General features: G+C 45.0%; 1 protein-coding gene across 3 annotated transcripts in view; it reads right to left on the reverse strand.

The window, feature by feature from the left end:
* The window catches only part of LOC147895277 (uncharacterized), a 59,690-nt gene extending 32,956 nt beyond the window's left edge, over nt 1–26,734 (reverse strand). For 2 of the 3 annotated variants that reach the window (XM_087384022.1, XM_087384020.1), the window contains exons 1-5: nt 5,571–5,656; nt 2,896–2,918; nt 2,422–2,542; nt 2,175–2,235; nt 1,763–1,863 (exon numbers count right to left, since the gene is read on the reverse strand). In XM_087384022.1, the coding sequence (XP_087240148.1) occupies nt 1,763–1,863; nt 2,175–2,235; nt 2,422–2,542; nt 2,896–2,918; nt 5,571–5,652 (388 nt within the window). In that variant the 5' untranslated portion in view covers nt 5,653–5,656. Of the gene's footprint in view, nt 1–1,762; nt 1,864–2,174; nt 2,236–2,421; nt 2,543–2,895; nt 2,919–5,570; nt 5,657–26,533 lie in introns of those variants that run through there. The other variant, XM_087384021.1, reaches the window with a different exon arrangement.
* Between the last annotated feature and the right edge of the window lie 1,036 nt (nt 26,735–27,770).

The following is a 27,770-nucleotide window of genomic DNA, read 5'->3' on the forward strand; positions in this document are numbered from 1 at the left end:
AAAGACTTGTAACCAGATTCCATACTACAAATCAATGATGCATGCTTCATAGAGGTGGCTAAATGAAAGTATTCCAAGCAAATCCAAGTGTAGCAACTTAAAGCAAAGCTGTAGCCATAGTTGTATTGATGCTATTCAACACTTTGAAACATCAGAAATGCTAAAGTAGCATCTAATGTAGCATCAAACTCACAACATTGTCAAAACTGTCCAAAACAGAGACCAAAAATTGGCGCGCTTGTATCTCACTCTTCAAAGCAAAGAAAAGAGGGCTTTCTAGGTAGAAACAAAGTTGGTATACCAGAGAAGAGCCACTGAGGAGGAGAGGTGAAATGCCGCGTCACCTCACCATAGCCAGCAGCTTGAAAGTTGACTGGTTGTTTTGCTGTTTCTCCCTCCCTGATGAACCATTTTCCTTAAAATCTGGACAGGAGCTAGCTCATACTGTTGTGCAAGCTTGGCTCAGAGGAATTTTGGAATGGCTGCTCCAGCAAGTCGCATTGCAAGAAAAGGCGTCAGGATGAAAACGACTGTTGCGCAGTTTCGTGGGCAGCATTCTCTAATTCCTCTGACGTGGAAGTTCGCCCATATGAAGGGTCTCTCCAACCAGAAGGACCCTGAAAATGATTGCTTGTAGGTGGTGAACTCAGCTCTCAAAGATTTGGGGAAGAAGGAGAAAAATGAAGAAGATAAGAAACTAGTAGTTTATGCTAGAGATAGCATCTAATGCTAGGCTAGGCTAGATCTAGAACCTAAAGCTCTGATACCAATTGTAGGATCCCATAAGATAGAATAGATGCATCTTGCAAGAGGTGTGAGAGCACAATGAAAGAAAGATGGTAGTTCTCTATTATGATTGTAAGAGAGAGGACTCTCTTATAGAAAGGGAGAGAAGGTAATACCTTCCCTACATAAGTGGCAATCAGCCCCTACATCAGTGGGAATTAATCCCTACATTAGTGGGATTGCCTTTGTCTTACATCATCACTTAGGTCACACACTAGACACATCATAGCACTTGATGTGCCTTTACAACACACACAAACACACATGTGACTCCCCTAGATGCACACATGCACCATAGAGCAAGCCCTTGATCATACTTACCCCAACACCTACTTCTAGATTCCATAGCATATATCTATTATAATTTATACCTATACCACCTAGCATAATACATATATTGTAAATTTAAATATACTCTGAAGCCTTGCAGATAGGCTTGAGCTTCAAAATGAAGCTTATACATATATGGAGTCATATGAATCCCAAATCTCAAATTAAGCTCGATCTGCGCAGCAAATTTAAGCACTGCTGCTGGTTGGTCTGCCATACAGCATGTGGCAGCCTTTGATGGGCTACTTCCTGCTTCTGCCGACCTGTTCTGCTCTTTTTCTGCTTGTATCTGCTGACACAAGCTGCCGTACAGACTGAAATCAGCCTGTACCTGCTCCCTACTGCTGCTGACCTGCTGTAACCTGCTATACCTGCTGTTCTGGGCTGCAGGGCTGCAGAGCTGTCATGTGGACAGCCATGCCGTGGGCTGCAGATGCCCATGGCATGTTTACATGAGTGAACACGAATATACACATACATATGTACATAACTTATGTGTGGATGGAATGTAAGTGTGTCACAGACATGTTTTCATACTCAAATAAGAGAAATATCATTTACTTCTGTTTTAATTTCACATCAATAAATTGGAACAAGCTTTAAGGGTCCCTTTTTAAAGAAGATATGGATCTTCCAAAAGCCTTACTGAGGGCCTCTGCAATAATTTTCAAATCTCTCTCCCATAGAGCAAAGCCTAGCTCTAGTTCTTGCAGCCAGCGACCTCCAGACAATGCCCATGCCAAAGCCCTGCCACAAACTAAGCTTCTTCAGATTCTGCCTTTGGAAAGAGACAGATATAGAGACTTTCAATTTACGTTTTACAAATGTCCATCTTAAAATTCGCATCAATAGCATTGACCTTTTATTGCAAAATTTCATTTTCTTCCAAGTATTTCGGTTCAAGAAAACTTGTAATACCAGAATTTTCAGGAGCATTTAGTGAAATAGTATTCAAAGCAATCAAGTAATGACTTTACAGAAAGCACAGCAGGAACTTACGAAGAGAAGCTAAAAAAGAAATCAAGTAATAAATTTATAGAAGCACAACAGAAACTTACTTAGAGAATGTGAAGAGAGGCTCTGAATGTCGGTATCCTAGAAATCCTAGTTTGCGATTTTCTGTGATTTAATATCATGATTTCTGCCTCAGATTTTGCATAGAACGATGAGATCAAAAAACAAAAAGATGGTGTATATAGGCAAGATACCCCTAGGCACATAAAGAGTGATGTTTCATCGATGTTTCTGCCAAGGATACTAGCGCAAAATTAGACTAACAAGTACAGCACAATATCAGAAAGAAACCTGTAGTTCTTTTTTGTAATTCTGTGTATTTTTGGAAGAGAATTAGGCTGGTCACATTGGACTTCTTCAATGTCTTTGCAATACCCACAAGATCAGATGCAATCAACTCATTCAAGTTTCTCTGCAACATTCCAAAAACAAATCATCTAATATAAATAAGCAGAAATCATCTAATGGATTGAGTAGCATAGGTTTCTCTAATTTACAAATGTAATGAAGGAGAAAAACAAGTTAAGGTAGTAGGAATAACACCAGTGATAACAAAAAAAAGGGGAATGACTGGACTTCCCTCAAGCAATCATAGCATGGCTCTAGTCTAATCAAACTTCTTCACTCAAATGGTCTGCACTCATTCAATCATCACAGACACAAGCCCACAGACATGGAAGGCAACCTTCATCCTCTTTCCAACTTGAACAATTCTCACAATTTCCCAACTGTAACTTCAAATTGAAAATGAAAAGGGACACCAACAAGATTAATAACACGGTGTGGTGCTCATGTATCTAGATATACCATATGCACCAGTATCCAGAGCACATGGACATCAAGGCAATCTCTCACACAATTTCACTGGAAAGCAATCACACAAGGTCACGCAGACACTTTCACATCTCACAAAAATCCACAAAACTAGCCTCTTCAAACTGATAGCGTATCCACACACCTTCTCACAGGTCCTATGATCCTCTGGAAAACCAGCCCGAATCCCATGATCTCAATCGGCCCATCCTTTCATTGATGGCACAATTTATTTATTTATTTTCAAAAAAGAGACTTCTATTAAGCAAGAAAGAAACCCGCTAGAGCAAGCTCTGTGCGGAAATACACCATGCTAAGCATGTAATAAAAAACACCTCAGAGGAATGAGGTAGAAAGAAACCAAGACTGAGGCTGAAAATGCCATCTCAACCCTGTAGAAGTCTCAGCAAAGAAGGGAGAGTCTCTCCAATCTCTGAGAAAAGTAACTCTCCTGGAGGAGGCTGCTCGACATGATCCCTGCATGGTCGTCCAAATGGCCATCAGAGTGTGTATCATATCTGTCCAAGTACTGGCCAAGATCTGAGAAGGGTGAACCTAAGAACCCTCCAAAGCCTCAGTGCATCTGGCTCTCCAAATGTGCCATGCTGCAATGCTAGCTAGGATCTCCAATGGAGAGTCGACCGAGGAGTGAGCAGCCCTGAAAAGAGTAGCCGGAACATTCTCTAGACAGCACGACTCCACAAGGTGTCATCGGATGTGAAGAGCCCAAGAGGAATCAAGTCTCTCAAAAAATACCTAGGGCCCTGAAAGAGTAAGCCAAGCCACTGATCCCCAGGTCATATAGAAAGGTAGGCGAACAAAAGTGCTGAAAAGTCTTGCAATCTCCTTTCATATGATTCTCGCATGTCTGCAATCCCAAAGGCACTGTTGTATTGTCTCCAAAGCAGAAAGGCAGCGAGGGCAAGAAGGGTCAGCTCCGAACCTAGACCTCCAATGGTTTACTGCTATCCAACCATGAATAGAAAGCCAAAAGAAGAGAGTGATTTTTCTATTCTGGTGGGATTTCCAGAGTCTCTGCCAAAAAAATTTCTGCAAGTCAGCAGGAATCTAAAAGTTCTCCCAATGATGAGCTCTGGTGGGCCTCCAACCCCTACAGCTGAGCTGGAATTTCCTGGCATTACTGACCGTGTAACGAAAGAAGGGGATGCCCTTCTCTCGGTGCCCTTCATCTATCCATTACCATTCCCCGAGGTCCCACTGCAAAAACTTAATTGGGACACCTCCATAGAGCCACAGTCTCCATGAGCCAAGGGCGAGGAGAAGCGGGTCAGGATCCAAGTACCACTGTGAAAGAGAGCCATGCTCCATGAAGCCCACTATCCTGACTGGCTGAAATGGTACCTCCAACAAGATATCGTCTATGGATCTAGACAGCCTGTCCCCCGAAGAAACATCAAATACTAAGGCATCCTCATGTGGATCAAGAAAAGCAATCACCTGTAAAGGAACTCCCAATCTAGAAAATGCCCCCATCCACGTGGAGCAAGTAATAGGCATGTCATCTGTGTCCACCCAATCCAAGGGCAAGGATGCATCAATCTGTTGGATTCTCCCTGCACTCTCTCTGAGATTAAGAACCATCTGGGCCTGTTGGTCTGCACGAAGCTTCCTGAAGGCTTTCCATGCTCCCACGGTAGATGCAAGGTCCCTCTCCCATCTTGGCCACTGCATGTAAGGAGAAGCTCCAAGTGGTCTGGCAAGCTCATCCAAAATCATGTCATTCCACATGATAGGCTGCCTTTCAATCTCTTCACGGGTGGATGCGGGAATCCTGCGAAGAGTACTCCTGAAGCTGGCCCATGCTTTTAGGATAGCAACCATAAGAGGGGAAGAGGGAGACCTGAGGTGGGCTATGGTGAAAACCCATCTAGTATTGTGTGTCCAATCCTCTCCTGAAGTGGGCGTGCGAGACTGTATGCATCTGATAAAAAAATCCTTCCAAGGCTCTTGCCTTGGCATAAGGCCTCTCACAACGAACTTGTAGAGCTCTGCACTGTAGATCTAGATCGATGATATTCAAACCCCCTTCTCTTGTAGGAAGAATCAAGGTCTCCCAAGCCACCCTGGCTGTAACCTCAATTGTGCCATCTAGACCACTCCATAAAAAGTTTCATACATGCCTCTTAAGCTGAGTGATACAATCCCTAGAGTGGCACCAACAAGAGCATACAAACCATGCTGGGCTAGAAGAACCTGGTTAACCACCACCACCCTGGAGGCGAAGTCAAGTTTGACTGAGCTCCAGAAAAGGAACTTTCTTCTGATGCTTTCTAACACCGGAGCAAACTGTTGTGAAGGAGAGATGTCCACCCCAATCTCGCAGCCCAAATATCGGACGGAGACGCCCCTCTGTACCCAAGTGAATCCAATATCATTACCCCAATCCGGGGTGTCATCCTCGCAAATCCAAAAACCACTGGATTTATGCCAATTAATGTGTGCACCTGCAGCCGTGCAAACCAAATCCAAGGCTGTCCGGAAGGAAGTGAGTGTCCTGGGGGAGGCATCCAAAAAAACAGCCGTGTCATCTGCCAACTCGCTATCTAGGAGCTCTTCTTCTTGGCGGATAGGGATGGCGCAATTTTTTGAAAATCAAGCTTGGCCACCTCCTTGCTGATGGCGCAACCCACAAAGAACCACGATTGCTCTACAGTCCCTATCGATTACTCTCTTGTGTGCATGATCCATTCCTAGAACTCTCCAAGAATTGCAATCTCCATGGCCATCGCCAACTCGCCATCCAAAAGCATGGAGATCAGAGTCACGTAGCCACGATGCATGCAACAGACACGTCATGCTTCATTTTCCAAATTCCCAGCCACGTAGTCAGATCAATTTTTACCACTCTTTCATTCCCTTATTAAAATCTTTGGCCAAGACAATTAAACCTCGCTTTTAGACCTCAGGTACCACCCCAAAAAAACAAACTTCATGCAAGGCAATTAATGCATAAATGCCCACGTATGACCACAGCAAAATCAACCAGATTCCATAACATGGATGTTCACCTGACTCACAACAAGATGGAACCCACACATGACAACATAATCACATGACAACAGATAACAACGATAGACACATGTCATCCCAAAACCAACACCGTGTCACATTGAATACCATGATGCTCTAGAGTGCCTAGTACACCCACACTACAACTCATCATCTCCCATAGGAGTCCCTACAAAACATATTTTCATAACTTGGAATATTTCATTAGTCCATAATTACTTCCAAAAGAGCAAACACTAAATCCAAAAAACCCCAGCTACACTAGCTGTGTACATCTAGCTGTCTACCCCCTATATACATACAGTGCACAAAGCCTTCTACATTTTTTAGCCTATGATATTTTGCCCACCCACAGGCTGCAGACATTCATGTCTTGCAGCTCATGTATGAACATGTGCTTCAGCTCATATGAAATGTCTTCATCCATGAGATTCTCTGGCTTGCATTCCACCATCACAGTAGGTCCACACAAACTCAATTGCATTATTCTGACAATGTACTTCTTCAGCCTCAAACCATTCACTCTGTTCCTAAGCATTTTGCCATCTAAGTCCTCCAACTGATAAGAACCATTTGAAAACTTCTTCAGAACATGGTAAGAAAGAAATTTTTATGAGAGTCTTCGGAAGACCGATGGTATTATCCAGCTTGCTATTAGAGCGAAGAACCAAGTCACCTTCCTTAATTTTCTTATCCTTATATTTCAGATTTGCTCTCTGCTGATTTCTTTCACTTCACCCTATCCAACTGAGCCTTTTGCAAATCCAACCACCTATTCTCGTGGACTGAACTAGGCTCGTCATCCATCTTTATCAACATTTGAAGTGCTGGAATTTCCACCTCGAATGGTAACAAAGCTTCCTGTTCCTTCCTTCATTACAACACGATAAGCCCACAAAGCTCCGTGTAGTGCCAGATATCAAGCCTTTTCAAGTGTCCTCATCATCTTACTCATGATGTTTGTTAACTCTCCATTAAAATTCTCATTCATGCCATTACACCACTGAGGATAGTGGGGGCTGGCATACCTGTGTTTGATCTTCAGCTTGTCACACAGTAGATCCATCACCTCACTTCTAAAACCCGTTCCTCTGTCAGAAACTAACTCCAAAGGCACACCAAAATGGCGATAGATATCTTCATAAACAAACTTACGCATTGACAGCCCGTACCACTCTTGCTTCAGCCAACCGAGATAAATAATCCACAGCAGTAAGTATATAACAATTACCTCTAGCAGTCATAGGCATAGGACCTATGGCATCAATCCCCCACTTTTCAAAAATATTGTATTCAATCATCACATTTCTAAGTTCTGAATGAAGAATCCTCTTACCCACCTGCTGGCATTGCAAACAAGACCTACACCAATGCCATATGTCTCATTGCAAAGAAGGCCACACATACCCTTCAGTCAGAATTTTACTGAGCATAATCTTGAAAGCAAAGTGACCACCACGAATACCTTCATGATTGGCCTCCAATATGTGCAGAATTTCCTCATGCCGCACTCTCCTGAGAATCAAATCAGCACCCTTCATATACAATACATCAGGAATGATGCAATATGGTCGACATGCCTTCACAAAACAATATCTTCTCTGTTTAGGATGTTACGCTAGTTGAACATGACCTCGGAAGGATCAGTCAACATTTTCCTTTAAAGGATCAATGTTTGTATTATATTTCTTTGGGCTTCACGTAAATGATCAAAAGGGAATTAAGGTCAAGGTCCTTGGTGAGGGTGGCATGGCACAAGACTAGGTGGATCTAAGGCTAAAGGGTCTAAATGCATTAAATGTGCCAAGGGGCAAATGATTTCAATGATATCCCAAGAGAGGGGTAAATGATGCATTTAGGAGGTACCTTAGAATGAAGACATGTGGCAAACTAGATCCATCTAGGGAATTGGGGCTCGGTGGAATTTTGCAAGCAGGAGCTTTCACGTAATATTCAGATTCTGAGTTTGCTACCACCGAGGAGGTAAAGAAGTCCGAAGGATGTTTCCAGCTCAAGGCAAGGAGCAACAATGAAGCTGAGTATTCTGCATTGTACGAAGGGCTGAAGATATGCATTAATATGGGTATTAGAAGGCTTACAATCAAAGGTGATGCTTTGCTGGTTGTTAAGTAGGTGTTGGGTGTTTGGAAGACAAAACATGCAGATCTAAAGAGCTGGGTGAATGGCATAAAAAAGTTGTTGAGACAATTTGAAGCATGGACCTTGCAACATGTGGAAAGAGGCCAAAATGCAAGAGCTCATGATGCTGCCCAATGACTGATTGATGCTCATGTGAGTGCAGTGAAGGTTCAAGAGCCACTTTATGAAGGTTGAGAGTTTTTGGCTAGAAAAGTTTTTGCTGACTGGGAAAGTTCCTGTAGATGTTCCTGAATGATACGTATAAATCTATAACGCCTAACTTTCTCTTCACAATCATGGGCATAGGCACATACTTTCCTCCTAGCTAACCTCGGTGGTAGCAAACTCAGAATCTGAATATTACGTGAAAGCTCCTACTTGCAAAATTCCACCGAGCCCCAATTCCCTAGATGGATCTAGTATGCCACTTGTCTTCATTCTAAGGTAAATGCATCATTTACCCCTCTCTTGGGATATCATTGAAATCATTTGCCCCTTGGCACATTTAATGCATTTAGACCCTTTAGCCTTAGATCCACCTAGTCTTGTGCCGTGTCACCCTCACCAAGGACCTTGACCTTAATTCCCTTTTGATCATTTACGTGAAGCCCAAAGAAATATAATACAAACATTGATCCTTTAAAGGAAAATGTCGACTGACCCTTCTGAGGTCATGTTGCCTCAACTTGAGCGTAACATTCCTTCCCTCTTCAAGCATCAGTGTCCTCGATGATAAAGTCTAGGAACACTCTCCGAAACTGATATACGGATTCCCAGGTAGCTTTTGATAGAGGTAAACCATGCCATGTAACCAACACCGTGGGTATCTTCGGATTGTGTACTTGCATTGTTCTTTGGTCCAGGATTTTTGTTGGTTTGCGTCTTGCATTATCCTCTATCTCTTGAAACAAAACAACACCCTCGATTAGTGAGTCACCTGTATGCAAAAATTTCTTTAAACGAGAAACATGAAACACTGGGTGCACCTTACAACCCTGTGGTAATTCTAATTTATAGGCTACCTTGCCTATTCTTTTGAGAATTAACCATGGCCCACAATATTGGGGTGATAACTTAGCACACTCTCCTGTAGTCAAAGACTTGAGTGCGAAGAAACTCTGAGAAAAACTTTTTCTCCTTCCCTAACTTCTCTAACGGATCTTTTTTCATCCACATACGCCTTAGCTCTATCCATAGCTTGGCGGATGTTAGCTCTCGCAAGTGCTAGCATCTCCCGCATCTGAACTATAAAGTTTGCGGCACTAGGTACTTTCTAAGATACTCCAACTGTAGTTGGATTTGCTGGTCTATAACCATAGTTCAGCTCAAACGGATTGGACCCTGTAGAGGAATGTTTTTTATTATTGTAGGCAAATTCTAACAATGGCAACGACTTGTCCCACGTATGTTGCCTCAATGACACATATGCTCTAAGCATATTCTCTAAAATTTGGTTGATTCTTTCCGTCTGACCATCCGTTTTTGGATGATCCCCACTACTCATTCTCAACTCAATCCTTAGTGTCTCAAACACTGCAGTCCAAAAATGACTGGTAAATTTGACATCCTGTCTGATACTATGGATTTGGGTAATCCGGGCAAATGAAATATATATTTAATAAACAAATCCGTCACTTACGGGACACTAACAGACTCTCTAGTTGGAATGAAGTGAGCCATCTTGATAAGACGGTCAACTATCACAAGGATAGAATCATATCCACCTTGTGTCGTAGGCAGACCTACAAAAGTCCATGGAAATGCTCTCCCAACTACCTAGTGGTATTTCCAAAGGCTGCAAAAGTCCGGGTGGCTTCACCCGCTTTGTCTTACTTACCTGACATGAAAAACAACGCGTCACATATTCATGAATATGTTTTTTTATTTTCGGCCAAAAGAAATCTCGCTTCACGAGATCATACGTTTTCTCGACTCCTGGATGTCCCGCACATGGGCTATCATGGCATTGTTGAATGACTCTCTGCCTGAGATCATTCTGATTAGGTACTACTACCTTGCAGTTTCTTTTCAGCATACCATCTCTTATGGTATATCTTGCATAAGTCTGGCCTTTTCTAGATGCCAGGTCACCCTTTTCCCCGGGTTTGAATACATGAGCCTTAGGCCAAAGACTCTGGATGAACTCGTCCACCTTTTGAGTTTCTCTTATCTCGGTCATTAGAGCACTTTCTAATACCATCAAACTCATATTATGCATAATGCATGACAATGCATCAACAACTTTATTATCCTTTTCTCTTCGGTACGGAATCGTCAAGTTAAACTCCAGCATGAGTTCTACCCACCTAGCTTGGCGGCCTCTCAAGTCAGGTTATTTACAAAAATGTTTCAGAGTATCATGATCAACATTAACATAAAACTCTGACCCATACAAATAATGTCTCCATGTTTTTAGAGCATGGACAACAACATACAACTCTAATTCATGAGTTGGCCAATTTCGTTGAGAGGGAGAAAGCTTCTTGCTTTCAAAGGCTACTAGTCTTCCCTCTTGGAGGAGTCCTGCTCCTACCGCAATGCCACTTGCATCGGTTTCAAGGAAAAACGGTTTCTAGGGATTTTTAACACCGGTCTTGAGACCACAGCTCGTTTTATGGTGTTAAAACTCTCCTATTGATTCTGTCCCCATATAAAAGGTACTTTATCTGAGGTCAGATCAATCAATGGCGATACTATTTCGGAATATCCTTTGATATGCCTTTGATAAAATTGGACAAATCCCAAGAATGATCGCCAAGTCAAAGAACAATCAAAGAACTCATCCATAAGGTAACTCATCCCTAAAACAATCAAAGAACTCCTCTGCTATTTGATCTGCCAACTTGGCCATCTCTCCATTTTGGATAACATCAGTGCTAGCTGAAGAACTATGAATTGGCTCTACCGATGCTGTACAAAGAAACAAAAACTCTTCTTGAGCTTTTCGAATTTCCATTACGGAAACCAACGGTCCTTGAGGTATATCTTTTTCACCTCGTAAGACATAAAGCACATCATTCATCTTGAATTGATAAATGTGCTTTTTCCAATCTATGACTGGATTCTTCCTAGAATGCCAAGCCTTATCCAAAGCTATATCTGCATGAGCAAGCTTTGTCATTTCAAAATCAAGCTTCTCAGCATAGTCCTGAATTCGAAGTTTCAACTGGGTAACCCTTTGGTCCTATACTTAAATTGAATTCCCGTCTGCCATTCTAATTGTATATGCATAGTCAGATGGGCTAGTCTTTAATTTGAGCCTCTTTACAAGCTTAGAGTTAATTACATTGTGCGTTGACGCTGAGTCAAGTAACACAATGACATCATGATTGGCTACTTGCCCTTTCATCTTAATTAACTCCATATCATTAAAGGTTGTAAACCCTGTTGATGCGGGCTTCGATAGGACATTATTAGGTGCACTAGTTACTAGCTTAGCAACAGACACACATAACAAAACAGGTACTGACCTTTGAGAAGATCCCGCTAGCTGAATCTGCATCTGTTCTGCTCTGGGACTTCCCTCCATTTCCACGTCGCATTTTGAGATCACCATCTCAGCCATCCGATGATCCTTGTTTCATGAATAATCTTTCCACTGATGAGGCTGAAGGCATCCAAAACATAAGCCTTCTCTCCTTGCTTTTTCTCTTTGCTCTGGGTTTAAAGAAGACTTTGACCAAGCCTAGGCTGCCATTGGTGTTACTTTCCTTTTCATCCCAATGGTGGTACTTGGTTTAGGAGTCTCAACTGGCTTCGCCTGCTTGGCTTGACCACTAGGCTGTGAGGCACTTCCTTTGCTAATCCACTTCTTCTTAAACCCAGTTTTCTTTGGGTAGTCATACTGAGTCCCAACCTGCACAAACCCACTTGGTCTGTTCCCTTTGGCATCTTCATAGTTCAGGGCTATGGCAATTGCTTCATCAAGAGTGTTCGCATACTTAGCCCGAACTTCCATCTTGATCCGATCATTCAATCCAAAGATAAAATCTTTTACCTGGATTGACTCAAGTAGAGGTTCATAAACTCTCATTACACTTTCTCTGAACTTATCAGTGTATTCCGCCATTGATAAATTTCTCTGACGAAGGTTTCGATACTGATCCCAAGCTCAGGATGCTTCGTCGGGAGGTAAGAAGTGTTTTCTAAATTCTTTTTTAAACCCCTCCCAAGTAGTGGATGCCATTCCATCTTTTTGTTGTTTTATCCACCACCTATCTGTTGCCTCATTAAACATATGGGTGGCCTCGTGGATTTTCTTCATATCATTCCTGATTTCACAAATGGCAAAGGCCTCGTCCCATTTGTGTAACCAGGTCTCTATGATATCGGAACTACGATCAAACATCCGACCAGAATACTTTTCTCGCCTATAATTGGCAATATTAGGCACCTTAGCCCTCCTAGGCTTGACCGTATGAACACTGGTTTCGGGCTCCATTGGAGATTTATCTTTCTCTTCTCGAGATGGTCTGGCAGACATACTATGAACCATTTTCTTGAGCTCGGATTGACCTACATTTGCTTGTAACTATTGCGCTAAAATTTGTTGCAAGTCATCCTCCAATAATGCAATTCTACCAAATAGTGTATGGCCTGTTGGGTGCGACACCTGCGGGTTTGGCCGAACTCCCGATTCTATGGGATCCACCCTAGAAGCTTCTTCTTCTACTTCCATTTAGGTCGATGGGTGTGTTCTTTTTTTTTTTAATAATTAAAATAAATAAAAAAAAATTTTTAACACACCTAAATTGTATCTACAATCGAAAGTCTAGCTCCCAAAATATATAACCAAAACCGCTTTTCCCTATACTAGGGAAACTCCTGCACACCTAAACTACAGATATCCCATGCATAACAGGCATATAACCGAATGTTTGCATCAATCCAATATGCCTCCCAAATCTGGAACCCAATACAATGAGCAAGAACTCCAAACTAAAGACAAATAAAATCTGAAATAGCACTAGAAATACCAAAATTCAAGAAAAGCAGAGTAAGATGCTCCATGGTAATTTCTTCTTGCTAGCCACCATTCGATCTGTAACTCCTTGAATGCAATTGTATTGAAACCCAATTCTTCGAAGAACACAAACCTCTCAACAATCGGAATGTTCCCCTGAATTCGTTGATTACGATTATGTCTTCTAAAATATTACGATCGCTATGCTTTATCTCGCTTCAAGTCATCGTTTCAATGCTCACGTTCATGACACAGGCACTAGACCTGGGCATAACTACTCTCCACTCGTCGTCCTTGCTCCGTAGTAATTGTAGACCACAAAGATCTTTATATAGAGGCTGAGGGCGTCGAGACCTGTGCGGCTGGTAACTTTGAAGTTGATGTAGTCCTCGAGTTGAAAGGCTTGTGGCAAGCCTCGACTTGCTCCTCTAATGGCCTCACGGCTGTAGCTTGCTAAGGCTAACCGCAGAAGCTGAGCGACAACCTTGCCAACCAAAATTCGGCACAACCTGAGGCTCTGCCAATCGTATGCTCACACCTGCACAGATCGCCAGGCTGCGTCCATGCCTATGTGATGACCCGCAGCTTGCCCATTAGCTCCCATCCCGTTACCTGCTCCTCAGCCCGTGAGCTTAAGCATATGCCCAGCCAGCCCAAGACCTCTCGTGATCGTTAATCTATAATCCCCCTTTTTCAATCGCCTGTAGCTCTGATACCAAAATGATACGTATAAATCTGTAACGCCTAACTTTCTCTTCACAATCACGGGCATAGGCTACAATACCACCTATAGCTTGATTAAAGATCTTCTTGAAAGAACCATCAAAGTGCAATACAAATGCATCATCTAACACTGCTCCTCCACTTTATCAGTGTTCTCTTCAACCTCCTTGACAAGAATAGGATCCTCCTTATAAGTAAGCAAATCAGCCAATGATGCTGTGGTAGAGTTCTCAAATATAGAAAAGTAAATGAGTACTCTTGTAATTCAGTCACCCACTTAATCATGCACTGAGAAAGATTAGAGCTACTCAGCAATTGAGGAAGCAAGGTACAACTGGTAAGCACCACAAAAGACTAAGATATCAAGTAAGACCAGAATCTTCTACAAGCACACATCAAACTTGCCAGTGTCAATTCTGCAGCTGTGTATTTCTTTTCAGCTTCATTCTTCACACGACTGGCATAGTAGACTGGCCTCATATATCTCGACTCTCACCCTGCTGCAAGAGGAAGCTCCGATCGCATCAGGACCCACTGAAGGATTAACATAAAATGTCTGGCTAAAATCAGGAGCCTTCACACTTATGATATTGCCAAGCAACTCCTTCACAGCCTCAAATACCTTCTCACACTCACTGGTCCGCTTCAAAGGATCATGCTTTGCAACTTGTTGACGAGGAAACAACACTTGAGACAGCATGTAAATAAATCGGGACAAATACTTCACCTTCTGCAAAAAGGTATGCAGCTGCTTGGTATTTGTTATCCTTTACACATCTAGATGATATCTTGGATAGGATAGCTGGCCATGAGATGTATAGCTTGTGTGATGGTTACTCCGGCTATTTTCAGATTGCCATTGCTCTAGAAGACCAAGTGAAGACCACCTTCATTACCCCATGGGGTTATTTTAGCTACAGGCGGATGTGCTTTGGTTTCACGAATGCTCCATCTCGTTATCAGGAAAACTCTGATGAGGTATTGGCATCGTTCCTTGATAAAATTTGCCAGGTTTTTATTGATGATATTTGTGTTTATCGTAAGGAGCACATAGAGAAGCTGAATCAAGTTTTTCAAAAGTTAGATGAGAGCGGAGGTCAGTTAAATCCAAGAAAGTGTCACTTGGCAAGGACTAGTATCAAAGTATTGGTATAAATATCTGAAAATGCGGACCCAACCAAAGTCAAAGCATTGGTTGCAGCATTCAAGGGCTTGGAACATAGACCAATCACCTGAAAGTAATATCCGGCTTCCTTCTAGAAAGATCCTCCACCAAGTCCTACTCTCCTTGTTCCCTACCAATAGGATAATCTAGGGTCTTATACTTCCTCCTTGGCTTCTTGGTCTTCTTCCTACCCTTCTTTGTACTTGGCCCTGCTTCTTCATCATGGTCACTCTTTCCTTAAGGCATGATTGTCGCATCATCCTCTTCCAGCCCAAGTAAATTCATAATCTTTCCTTTGTCTTAATCCTCTGCAGTAGCGTTGACAATTCCACTTGTACTTGGCTGGCCTGCATTTTTCACTTCCACATTATAGTCATTAGCATGATAATGTAATCCAAGGAGGCTTATCACAATGAGAGCTGTAGTAACCCCACTCACCACAATTAAAACACTGCACATTAAGAGCAAACATACCTCGCCCACAGCCTGCCTACCATGGAGATGGAGCACTAGAAGAAGTCATACCTCCTGATCCTCGACCACTTGGAGCTCTGCCTCGTCCTCTACCACCCATCAAGTTGAGGCTGAGATTCTTCATGAGCTCAGACATCTCATGGATCTCCTCTTTAATAGACTCCTTCTTGGGCTTTGACCTTGGTGGCTCTTCTACCACATGAGGGGTAACTTCAAGGGTACTCTTCACCACAAGCATCTCAAAACCCAACTGGGTCATCCTCCTTTGCTTCCATTCCTTCTCTCTGGCTACTCTCAGTGCATCTTCATAGGTACTTTTACTCGAACGTCAAACTTTAGTCCAGCTATAAAACGGTCCTTCTTAAACACGCGAGGAGGGACCTTTGGCAACAAGGTAGATTGCCACTTATTCCACATCACAGTAAATCTGCCCAAGTATTCATCCATTGAATTGAGTGGGCTTCCGCTGCAAGGCACAGCTCTCTCCACAAACCATAAGCATCTCTTGTACGTGCGTCTCCCAGAAGGCAAAAGGACAATACCTGTAACAGCACCTCAGGGGCGTTTCTATCCTTGATCAATGCTGTGAACTCCAGACTTTCAATGAATCTCTCTAGGTCCATTAGGCAGACCATAAAAGCGAGCAAAATCTTGAGCCATGCTTCCTGGGTCTTCTTGTTTTGGGCTCACACAAATCCCAATTCAAGACACAACGTTTCCAATAGGATCACCAAAACAGATGATAACAAAAAAGAGGGGATGCCACCGCATCTAGTAAAAAGGCCACCAGGCCATGCAAAAGAAGAGGGCCTGGCACACATATTCACAACCCAGGCCCTTGCCATTTTAGGTTGTGGAATATCCTACAAAAGAAGAGGGGATGCCACCGCATCTAGTAAAAAGGCCACCAGGCCATGCAAAAGAAGAGGGCCTGGCACACATATTCACAACCCAGGCCCTTGCCATTTTAGGTTGTGGCCCTTGCCATTTTAGGTTGTGGAATATCCATCAAGTTGAGGCTGAGATTCTTCATGAGCTCAGACATCTCATGGATCTCCTCTTTAATAGACTCCTCCTTCTTGGGCTTTGACCATTTTAGGTTGTGGCCCTTGCCATTTTGAGGCTTATCCTACAATTTGATGTCTATCACATTGACATGTTGGAAGCAACAACACCAACCTGAGCCTATTACACATACATTTCATATGACACGCTGTGGTCAGCTCCATCCACTGCAACCTAGGAAGGTCAAGAGAGGGGTGGGTCGGCCCTAGTCTATAAGTTAGCCCCTCCAAGTGGACTAGTTGGCCACAACATGAAAAGGGGGAGGGGGGGAGGGGGGGGCTTTTGGGAAAATAGCCCTTTCCCTCATGGGTATTTAAGGGGGACTTAAAGGGTCCATGACATGTGGTACTTGGGGGCTTGTATACTCCTATATACAATGGTATGTCCAAATGTTCCTAGTATATAAATGTGAGTATGTGAGGACCATAGAGATCCCCCCCAAAGACTTAAAGATGCTCTAACTTGTCCATGAGGTTGTGGGACCCCTATACCTAGTGCATTGAGTGTTGGGCACGTGTCTTGTTGACACATATACCCTGCAACCGGATATTCCAACAGACTTAGGGCTAGTGACTATCGCACACATCGACATGTTCCCGTGGATTGTGCATTGGCTGATGTGCACTGTCGCAGTATGTGATGACCCATGGGAGCCTAGGTATGGGGTAGTGGCAGAAAGTCGTGCGACTGGCGGACTGTGTAGGCTGAGCTCTCTGCTCACAAGAGTTGCAGCGGCGGCAATGAGTGACGGCCCGTTGATGGCAATTGGACACATTCTATTGTGTCACAGACTGGCAACGACTGCACCTCCTGTTGATGGACTCCACGTGCTATGATTGCAGCAATCGTATTCTCTACTAATGAGTTTACTAGATTGCTACTCATGTTCGCCCTCTAGGGGGTTGTGGGAAAATAGCCCTCTCCCTCATGGGAATTTAAAGGGGACCTAAAAGGTTCCATGAAATGTGAAAATTGAGGATTGAATAGTCCCATATACAATGGTTTGTCTAAATGTGCCTAGTATAAAATGTGTGGGCATAGAGTTTCGGATTTGTCCTGTGCATGGCTATGGAGCATAGTGTGGGACCCCTGTACCCGGCACACTCACTGTTGGGTGTGTGCGTCATTGAAATGTGTACCCTGTGACAAACTCGTCCTCCCTCTCCTATGTAAGAAAGCCCTTTGCCTCATTGTATGCATCCACCAGTAGCCTCCCTTAAGACATTGAAGCCCCCACACATGGGGCACATGGTAGAAGGAGTTTGCAACTGGCAGGAAGCAACATACTTGGACCATTCTAGTTCCAGACCTAAGCAACAACAGTTGGCAGCACATGTGAGGTACACTCGGGGAAACTTTTGTACTTAATCTATCCTATTTTGGAGCATGATATATACATTAATTTTTGTTGTCTACTTAACTGCATGATTCTTTGGTTTACTTGTGTGCATATATATACATATATACTTTTTTCATTTTTTCAAAGAAAAGAACCTTCTATTAATGCTTGAGAGTCAGCCATTTGTGTGGCACTGTTGGCTGTTGTCCAGGCCTAGCTCATTGCCTAGTGTTATACAAACAACGGATGCCTCGATCCGTGAATGTGTAGAATACACGTACAGGCTAAGCGTTGCATGCCTTTCGACGATCGTCCAAGAACCACACAAGGTATAGACGATATCATGCCAAATGACAACGAGGGTGGTTGTTGGAGGTACCTCCTGGCATCCCCTCACCGAACTACAACGGACGACCAAGAAATACTGCTCGACATCATCTCCCAACATTATCCTCACGTGGGGGTACAGGCCGCGGACGGGATCCTACGTCTCGATTCGAATGAGCCTTTGTCTAACAATCTTGTAAGCTAGTGAAACTATCCCGATCAAATAGGCATGACCCCGTCTATCAGACAAGTTACCATGCCCCAAGTAAAGTCCCGTTGCGTTCGAGCCACAATCCGAAGAGCCCCCTACGAGGCTCCACAGGCAATGCAATATCATCTCAAGGTCTCTCCCTTCACAACGGTGGCACCTCCCATCCACTTGCATTTGCTCCAACCACGAGCCAATGGGCATTGCCAAAGAGCCACCCTCTAGAAAAACTATGTAATCTTCGTGGAGGGAGGCTAGTCCACAAGCAGGACCAGAATTTGGTAATGACCTTATGGAACATCTTCTGCTCTACCACATGGCGCTCTCTCAAAAGGGTGCGTGCGTCGTAGACATCGGCCAATGTGCATTGTCTAGAGAAGAAGGATTGACTGAGGTCTAATATAGTAGCTTGTGCCTCACACTCTCTAACAATAGAGCAATCTATTGCTCTACTGAAATGTCAATGCCCTTGACAACCCAGGTACCACAATGTCTAATCCCAAGGAATCCAACAAAAGCCAATTAAGGTTTTCTAAGTCCAAGATCTCTTGGATCTCCTCAGTAGTCGTTAGGAAACCAACTTGATCTGGCCCTAGACACTTGACAACACACTCAAGGGCACCCTAAACTCCCCCTAAGCTCTCAGTAGTGCCCTCTACCAAAAGGGTCATATCGCCCACAAACTCAAAGTCAAGTAAGCCCTCTTGCCAAATCAAGAGGCACGTCCTGTGAGATTTACCACCTGATAATGGAGAAAATAGCCCACAACCTCCGCCAAGAAGAGGAATAAGAACAGGGCTACAGGACATCCCTAGCGCACTGAGTGGAAAAGAGAAAAGGCTTCCCCTATTTGACCTCGTATAACCATTTGACTGGAACTCCTTGTATGCAGAGCAAAGACTCCCTATATACAAGGCAAAGACCCTTAATCTACTAGTCCAAGAAACCATCCTCTGCATGGTGCCCTCTAGAAAAGCCAAATCCACCCTATCATATGCCTTCTCAATGCTACATTTCTGAACAAAAGTTATATGCGTATCACAAATAATGTCAGTGAGATGGGTGTGTTGGAAAGGTCACTTCCCCATCTATAAGGCCCCAAATGAGGAGAGCATGGGGGAGGGAGACCTAGGGCAGGATATGCCCAAAGAAGAGAGAGGTGGCTGCCACTTGGGCAGAGGTGGCTGCCACTTGGGCAGCACCTCATACCTGGCAGTATGGAGTGCAACAGTGTCGAGCAGAGATGGAGCCATCATACGGCCCTGTACCTCCATAAACACGAGGCTGGAAGGGGCGGGAGAAAGCCAGTCAAGAGGTGCCTTGGAGGGACAGGTGTTGCAGCAGAAAAGAAGGCAGTGGTGGTGGCCATGGAAGGCCAGCCACCTAGCCTTGGTACTGCCCAAGGGAGGGGGCTTATATAGGCCTCCCTTGGGGCCTGGCAGCATCCCAAAAGGGGCCGACCAGGCCAGTCAGCAAACCAACCAGCAGGTCGGCCAAAAAGCCCTGTAAAAGGGCCTCAAAATGGGAGCCCCACAGTCGGTTTTGGGGAGCAGCAAAGTCGGCCAGTAGGGCCTAGCCAATCGGCTATTTTGAGGGCCCTTGTGGCCTATAAAAGGAGGCATACAGCCTCATTCATCTCATCCACTTGCAGCAGCAGTTGAGGACCTGACAGGAGCAGCAGGAAGCCCTCCCTTGGACCTACACACAGGAGGAGAAGGAGGCTGACGTAGGGCTGCAGACTGAGCTCAAGGTGCTGCCAACCTAGGCTGGCTTCCGGACAGCAAGGTGGAAAGGATCTGGACAGAGAGTCTACATACGCTCGAGGTGGAGCACGCAGGATCAAGTTCTAGAGATATCCGGCAGATAGTAGAAGTGTGTGGTGGTAAGATCAAAGGACCACACTCTGGTGGGACTTTGGATCTATCTCTTTTGTATTGTGTCCATAGCTTTGGACGGAAATATATTCTTTTGGTAGCTTCTATATCTAGCTGGATCATTGTCTATTTATGAGTCTGCACATCTATTTGAAGCACATAAGTTAAGAAGTTTGAGATTCCATCCACCCCACACACTGTGTGAGATCCTGGGCTATTCTATCAACCATCCGCTATGCGTACTCTCTGTTGGATGATTTCTAATAGGGTGCACAAACAGAAACTTAAGATCTTAGCTAAGATCTTGTAGGCGGTGTCAAAAAGGGTGATCAGGTGCCACTGTCAGATATCTGAAGCTGCCCCTTTTCAAGATCAAAGAAATCCACCCCGATTGGGCGATTGGGGGAGCAATCTCGAATCAAAGATCTCGACTATTGGATATCTGCACCCTTTCCCCTTTTTGGGGTCAAAAAAATCGACCCCTGACCAAGCGACTAGGGGACCAATCTCAAGTCAAAGATCTTCTAGAAAGCCATGAATGACCTATTGAAAGCACCTGAAGAAAGAGTGTGTCAGGCCATCCTTGCCTAGGCAATTCTGGGCAGGAGGGCCTTGATGGGCTCTGAGAGCTCCACATCTATGAAAGGGGCCTTCACTTGCCTACTGATGCATAGGGTCACCACTGAGGGAATGTACGCCCAAACTGCCTCCCACATTGCAAGAACCTAAGGGGACGAGTCCTCCGTCTAAAAAGGCTGGCAGTAGAAAGGGCCTCTCTCATCTCGTAACCACTACAACTAAGTCCCTGTCAAGCATGACCAATGGCCTAGAAGAACTGTCTAGTCAAAAGTTTGAAATGCCAGCATTAGAACTGCTGCTCCCTGCTCGTTCCTCGCTGCCCTTCCTTCCCCCCTGCCTCAGCTTCTTCCTCAGTCGCATCTCCCCCCTCCTGCCTTTGCCTTGTTCTCCTTTACCTTCCCCTCCTTCAGCTCGCTTTTCTCCTTTCCTAGCTTCACCATTGGTTTGTTGCAGTTTTGCCTTCAGCTGGAGAGTTCGCTTTGAGCCTAGTTGCTGTCAGGAGTCTTGGAGCAGTCATTCAAGCTCCTTCTCAGCTCGAGGATGCCCATAGTTAGGAACTAACAGAGCACAGCCCCCTGGTTGCTGTTCGAGCAGCTGGGAGCTTTCTGAGAGCTCCTTTCAGCCCAAATTTTCTCTGGTCACGATTCCCACTAATGATTGCTCCAACGCCTGTTAGATTTGTGGTACTGGACAATCCCTAGGCCAGGTAGGTTGGAGTTTAGCCTAAGGTTGCCTCTTCAGGGTGGCCGTTTGCAGAGGCTACTCGGTCCTTAGCTGAGTGCTTAGTTCGCAAGTATGTAGAAGCTTCAAGGCACCAGTGGCAGCTGTTTCTTCATCTGGGAACAGTGCCCACAACTAGTGCTCTTTCTTGGCTTGTTGTGGGCCTCCTTTAAGGGCTTTTGGCAGAGGTTTTTGAAGGCCTAAGTCTTTGCACCTTTGCAAGGAGCCTTTTTGCTTTGCTGGTTCTTTCAAACCATATTTTAGTGAGGATTTTGTCCTCTTCTTTCCTTGTTCCACCCATTTTCTTCCTTTTCTGGCAGCACAGCGCTCGTGCCAAGCGCCTCTTATTTTAGAGATCATACCTTGGTGGTAACCCTTGTTCTAGCAAGAGGGCTCTCATGGCACCTTGACTTCCCAAACCGTTAAGGTCGTACTCTCTCCTGTTGACAAGTAGCAGGTTAAGGATCAAGCAACGTGAGGTTTTGGGGCAAAGCAAGAAGGAACTAGATCCCCCTGACAACATCGTGTTCAGAATGCCTAGAGCATTGGGGTGGGTGGTGCTATGTGACAAAGCTAGTTGCGAAGGACTCGATTAATACGAGGTCATGGTGGGTGCAAGAATCAAGGAGTAGAAGAACCTAGGACCCAAGAATGATTCAACCTACTAGGCCAAGGATGTCGTTGATGGCTCTGCACAAAGGATTTTGTCAACTAGGACAGAAGTAATGGCACCTGGTCCTTCTACGTTACATTCTTTCCTCTTTCTCTCCCTTTCAGTACTATGCTTCGCTCTAAGTTCTTCATTCCCCCTTTCCCACATGCTATGCATTGCAATTGAGTCACTCCTCGACAATGCAGTAGTGGGCAAGATTGTTGGACTAATGCCCTGGAGGAGTCACATACAGGAGATACATGATTGGTTACAAGCAATCTTAGAATTAGATGGGGGCCACACCCAAGAGGTTACCATCTATGGTAGAGGAGTATTTCTTCTCCAATTGAGCACTCCCAACACCACCCAAGCACTTGTGGAGCAGAGCCCTATTTTCCTTGACCTGCACTCGGTATATCTCTTCCAATAGTACCACGGTTTCATTGGGTTTCATTGTCGAGAACTGGACACGACCCACCACGTGCTCTACTTTCTGGTGATGCTCTGCTTCCCAAGGCTCTCAAGGGAGTACATGGCATCCTTCCTTCCATTGGATGCATTTTTGGCACAGTGCTAGAGTCTCCATCAGATACAGGGCCTTGCTTGTGATGGTTTTCCTAGACTCAAACTGGCTGTAGAGAGTCCAAAGTCTTCCCCAGAGGAGATCTACCTTGAGACCCTCAACGGGGGAGAGCTTGAATAGAGGATAGAGGTCTTAGGGTTACCAAGACAATGCCTACGGTTCAGACAAATAGGCAACCTAGCACATGATTTCCTTCACACGCTCGACAGAGACGATAGAGGGAGCCTCATCCAGATAGGGCTCACCATCCTACAGGTAGCAACAACAGGAGTCCCAGACCCCTTTGGTGGAGCCATCTGAGGGAAAGTGGACTAAGGTGGAGAGGAAGAAGCCGAGTAATTAGGCCACAAAGAACCGAAGGCGACGCACAAGAGTTAGAGATAGGGCGTGATCAGAGAGGGAGGCAGCTTCCCGCACACTCTATGGCTTCATCCTTGCAACAGTAGTCTAGTGCTCGTCTTGCGCAAGATGTAGCTACTATAGAGAAGTCAAGAGCCAGTAGCCCGTTCTCTCAACTTCATGGTCCAAAGCCTCGCCTAAGGCAGCCCTTACTGAGGGAATTCTGGTAGCTTGACCGTGGAATCATTACCCGATGGCACTAGAGGTAATGGCTTTGATTATGCAACCCTAGAGGGGAGGGTTCATTGGAATTTTCGGTTCTCGGTCCCACCCTTTTTGGGGTTTGATTTTGCCTCCACAAGAGAGGAGCAATGGACACCCAACTTCATGATGAGGGATCAATTATAGCTAACTTTCAGCTAGGCTTCCTACCAGTAAGGCAAGGGTGAGGCATCGCAGTGGGAGTGATCCAACTTGGGCCAAAGTTTCAGCTTAAGCAGACCATGTATTGGACCCTGCAGCAATGTGCTAGCGGGCATGGGGTAGAGTTTTCTTTTAAGATGCAACGGGCTTTGAAGATTAAGTAGAGCCAGTAATGCTACAATCCTTCCAAGCCCCTTCAAATTGCAGAAGTTTGAGGTCATTGTGCAAGCTCTCAACCATAGGTAGGCCTTGTTCTCCACCCCTCCGCCTCTCCATGAGTTGGACTTTGGTGAGTTGGAGCATGCACTGGCTCCACCGCGGTGCACGATAGCAGTCGTAGGCGTTGTTACTTCGTTGCGAGTTACAGAGAGCCATGGTAGGACAGACAGTGGACTTTCTCTTTATACAAGAGCATATGTTTTCAGCATCAAATATCAGTCATCGCCGCCACCTTCTCCTAGGGCTAGGCCTTGAGGCCTAGTCTCCCGCAATTAGCAAGAGTGGCAAGGTATGTATCTTGGTCTCACAAGCAGAAGCCTTGGAGGTTTACGACCAAGGCGAGCTCAACACTAGGAGAGTAGTTTGGATGGGTCTTTGGATGGGGGATCTCAAGATAGGGGTCTTGAATGTGTACACCCCTACTTGCTGAGAGCAGCGCCTAGCAAGGGGGAGCTCCTTTTTCTGGTATTCTCACCGGGAGCAGTTTATATTCAACCATCAACGGCAAGGACCCATAGTGGCCGGAGCCGAAGTTCTCTTGGCTTTCTAGAAGCCTACTATTTTCCTTCGAGTAGAGGAGACACAACGGTTTGCTAGAGCGCCTTGATAGGTTCTATGTGGGAGATTGGGCCATGCACAGAGGGGGATCCCCTGGCATCCTTGCAGGCACGACGTTGTTTTGATCATTTACCGACAGTGCTGATTCTTAAGCAGCCCGATGGTGGACTTCCATAGAAGGGTGTCTACATCCCTGATACGCTTTTATGGGAGGAGAAGGTGTAGCATGCCATAGTAGAGATCTAGCAGTAGCCAAATAGGTCTGCAAAGGAGGGTTGGAAGCATAGGTATCTGATGTCATTCAAAGGAGCAATGAGGAGCTTCAGGCCCAGCAGGCTCTCAGGCGGCAATAACACTTTAGGCACGGGAGTGGGCACTAAGGCAGGATTTGGCTTCCATACAGAGACTCAGGGTGTAGGACACAGCCTCACAATGACCTGTAGACCATTATACGAGTGTGTGTGGCTTGACCTCTAGGACACGAAGGTTCACACAACAAAGTTATCATATCACTCCTTCAGAGCACAATGGGTGAGCCTAGGGTTGCGACCCCACCTCATAGACATTATCCACGACACTTAGATAGGTTTTGTCAGGAGCGCAGCATCTTGGACATCATCTTCACCTACTAAGTGGCAGTTGATTGGGCCCGGGAAGAGTCTGAGCCTCTTGTGATCCTTCTATTGGATTTCGAGAAGGCCTACAATTGGGTGGAGTGGTCCTTTCTAGAAGGCACCATGCAGGGGTTGTGGGCTTCTCAGCGAAGGGGTTGCAGCCCTATACGCAGGGCTGCCTCCTAGCTCCCTTTCCATTTCTGTCCGTGGTGGCAGAGGCTCTAGGCTATTACATGAGATATAAGGCACAAGGTAACACGGGGATGCGTCTCTCGATTCACTAGGGAGAGGAACCCTTGACTTTGGGTTTGTAGATGGCACAACACTTTTGATTGAGGACTCATGCAGAGAGCTTGGAGGGGGCTAGGGGTTGCAGCCCTATACGCAGGGCTGTCTCCTAGCTCCCTTTCCATTTCTGTCTGTGGTGGCAGAGGCTCTAGGCTATTACATGAGATCTAAGGCAGAAGGTAACACGGGGATGCGTCTCTCGATTCACTAGGAAGAGGAACCCTTGACTTTGGGTTTGTAGATGACACAACACTTTTGATTGAGGACTCATGCAGAGAGCTTGGAGGGGGCTAGGGGCGCGCTAGAGGTTTATTGTGAGGCCTGGGGGCTAGGATCAGCTGGCCCAAATCAGTTGGCTTTCTCATAACAACTGAGGAGGTTCCAAAGATCCAAGATTGGGGGGCCACATGGGGCTTCAGGTGGATTCTACGGGGTCACACTGTGAGATACCTCAGTTGCCAGGTGGGCATTGATATCTCAGCGGAGCAGCAAATAGCCCCCGTCTTAGAGAGCGTTCGGCGCAAGCTTCTATACTAGATCTCAGCCAAAGTCTCTCTAGCAAATAGGGCCCTTGTGGTCAACCTGGTGTTTTCGGCTACGGCTTGGTACATTGCCTCCCACCACACCTCAGCTCTTATTTTCTACCTCCACCTTGTACTTCATGCATCGTAGTGTCCAAAAATGTTACTTAAGCCTCTCTCTCTCTCTCCCACTCTCTTACGTGCTATCTTCATTGTATCCACGGAGACAATACGTCTCAACCGCTATGATGTGTCATTTGGCACCACACTTCAGCTCTAGTATTTTACGTTCTCCTTGCGCTTCATGCATTGCAGGGTCCATTATTCTCTCTCTCTCTCTCTCTCTCTCTCTCTCTCTCTCTCTCTATCTATCTATCTATATATATATATATATATCCCCAGTTAATTCCCTCTCGCATGGCAATGAGGCTTCTACCCGCCTCTGTCCTCTTTCTCATACTGTTGTAAAAACTTCGCGCAGTAATGAAATTTAGAACACAGGCGATCGTCGCGCTTCACTACAATGAACACGTGAAGCATGCTTCCAGCAATTCATCCGTGGGAAACTACCTTGCAATCTTCACAGACATCCTTGCGGAAAGCAGAGAATCTCTGGCCGATGGTGTAAAATGTTACGAAAGGACTAGTACAAATACGTGCTAACAAATCGTTTTCAAAGCGAACGACGCAATCGTAGCTGATGGTCAACAGAGCAATCGATGTCCCAGCTACATGTACGTGAGTACAACTGGATGGGATAATGCAAAAGAGAAAAAGGGCCAAAAACCTTGAAATTTTTTCTAGTGCGGCGGCGGATTCGATACATTCGGTCGTGCATGCTGACGATAATTAGGAGAGCAAGTGGAGTTGTAACTGATAAGAGCAAGGTACTGCATGTAGAGAAGATCAACAATCATTAAGATCAGCCATGATAACCGAATTTATTGTTCGTATAGATTCTTAGAAGAGAATGATGAGGAAGACGATCCATCACGCGACAACGGAAGGGAAACGCGCGGAACGGAATGCCAACAGTTTTCTTCGAATTTTTTAAAAAAAGTGTTCTTTTTTTTTTCCCTTCAAGTTTTTTCCCCCCCTTGCACGGCCATTTACTTAGTGCCCAATTTTGGCCCCTTTCCCCTCGTGGTGAACTCCCAGCCCAGCATACAAGCATCTCCAAATTCCAGCCCAGCATTGGAATGCTCGACTAAAAAACTGCCCCCCCCCCCAACGTCTTTAGCCGCATCTCCCACCTCTGCGCTTCCTCATGCCAATGCCTTTGCCGCCCCTCCTCTCCCTTCTGTTCTTCCCTTCGCTTGTCGTTCCTAATATATTCTCCCATGCTACCTCCTGATTTGCCTCGAGGTAGTTTCTGTCGATGTCCCCCACGTGGTTCGGGGAGGTCTTTCCAACATTGTCACGTCAGTCGAGGTTGCGACCATTTGTGTTTTGTTGCTGCCATCGTTTCATGAACGTTGCATAACTTGCATTCGTGTTTGTTGTCGCGTTTGCTTGCGAGTAATGCCTGCCTCTTCCACGCATACACAACTACTATTTGACAAAGGTTACAGGACAAGGGTGTTAAAATGTCCATTGCAAAGTTGGCAGATGCTACCTGTGCATCATATGCATGAAACAATGAGAGACATGCAAGATGATAGCGTTAATAGTATAGACCGAACAGCCGACCATCTTGTGCATGAAACAGCGAGAAAGATGCGAGAAATCATGTTCGTGCATTTGAGTTTAAGAACACAAAATCCATAATCATGAGACAAAAGAGAGCTTCTGCGAAAATTGCTACATAATTGGGTGGATAGCGAGAGCAATAGATTGAAGAAAACCTCTACCAATTAAACGTTTTGATTGTGTGTGGTTCGATTCTGTGTGTTTCCATTGTGTGTGTTTTGATTGTATTTTGTTTAAACGTGTGTTTGTTTCAATTGTATATTTTGTGGATTAAATGTTTGTTTGGATTCTATGTGTTTTGACTATGTGCATTTGGATTATAGCCTGATTAAACA

This window comes from Dipteris shenzhenensis, chromosome 13 (assembly GCF_047967505.1).
Source record: "Dipteris shenzhenensis isolate YYH24624 ecotype China chromosome 13, Dip_SZ_1.0, whole genome shotgun sequence".
Taxonomy (NCBI): Eukaryota; Viridiplantae; Streptophyta; class Polypodiopsida; order Gleicheniales; family Dipteridaceae; genus Dipteris; species Dipteris shenzhenensis.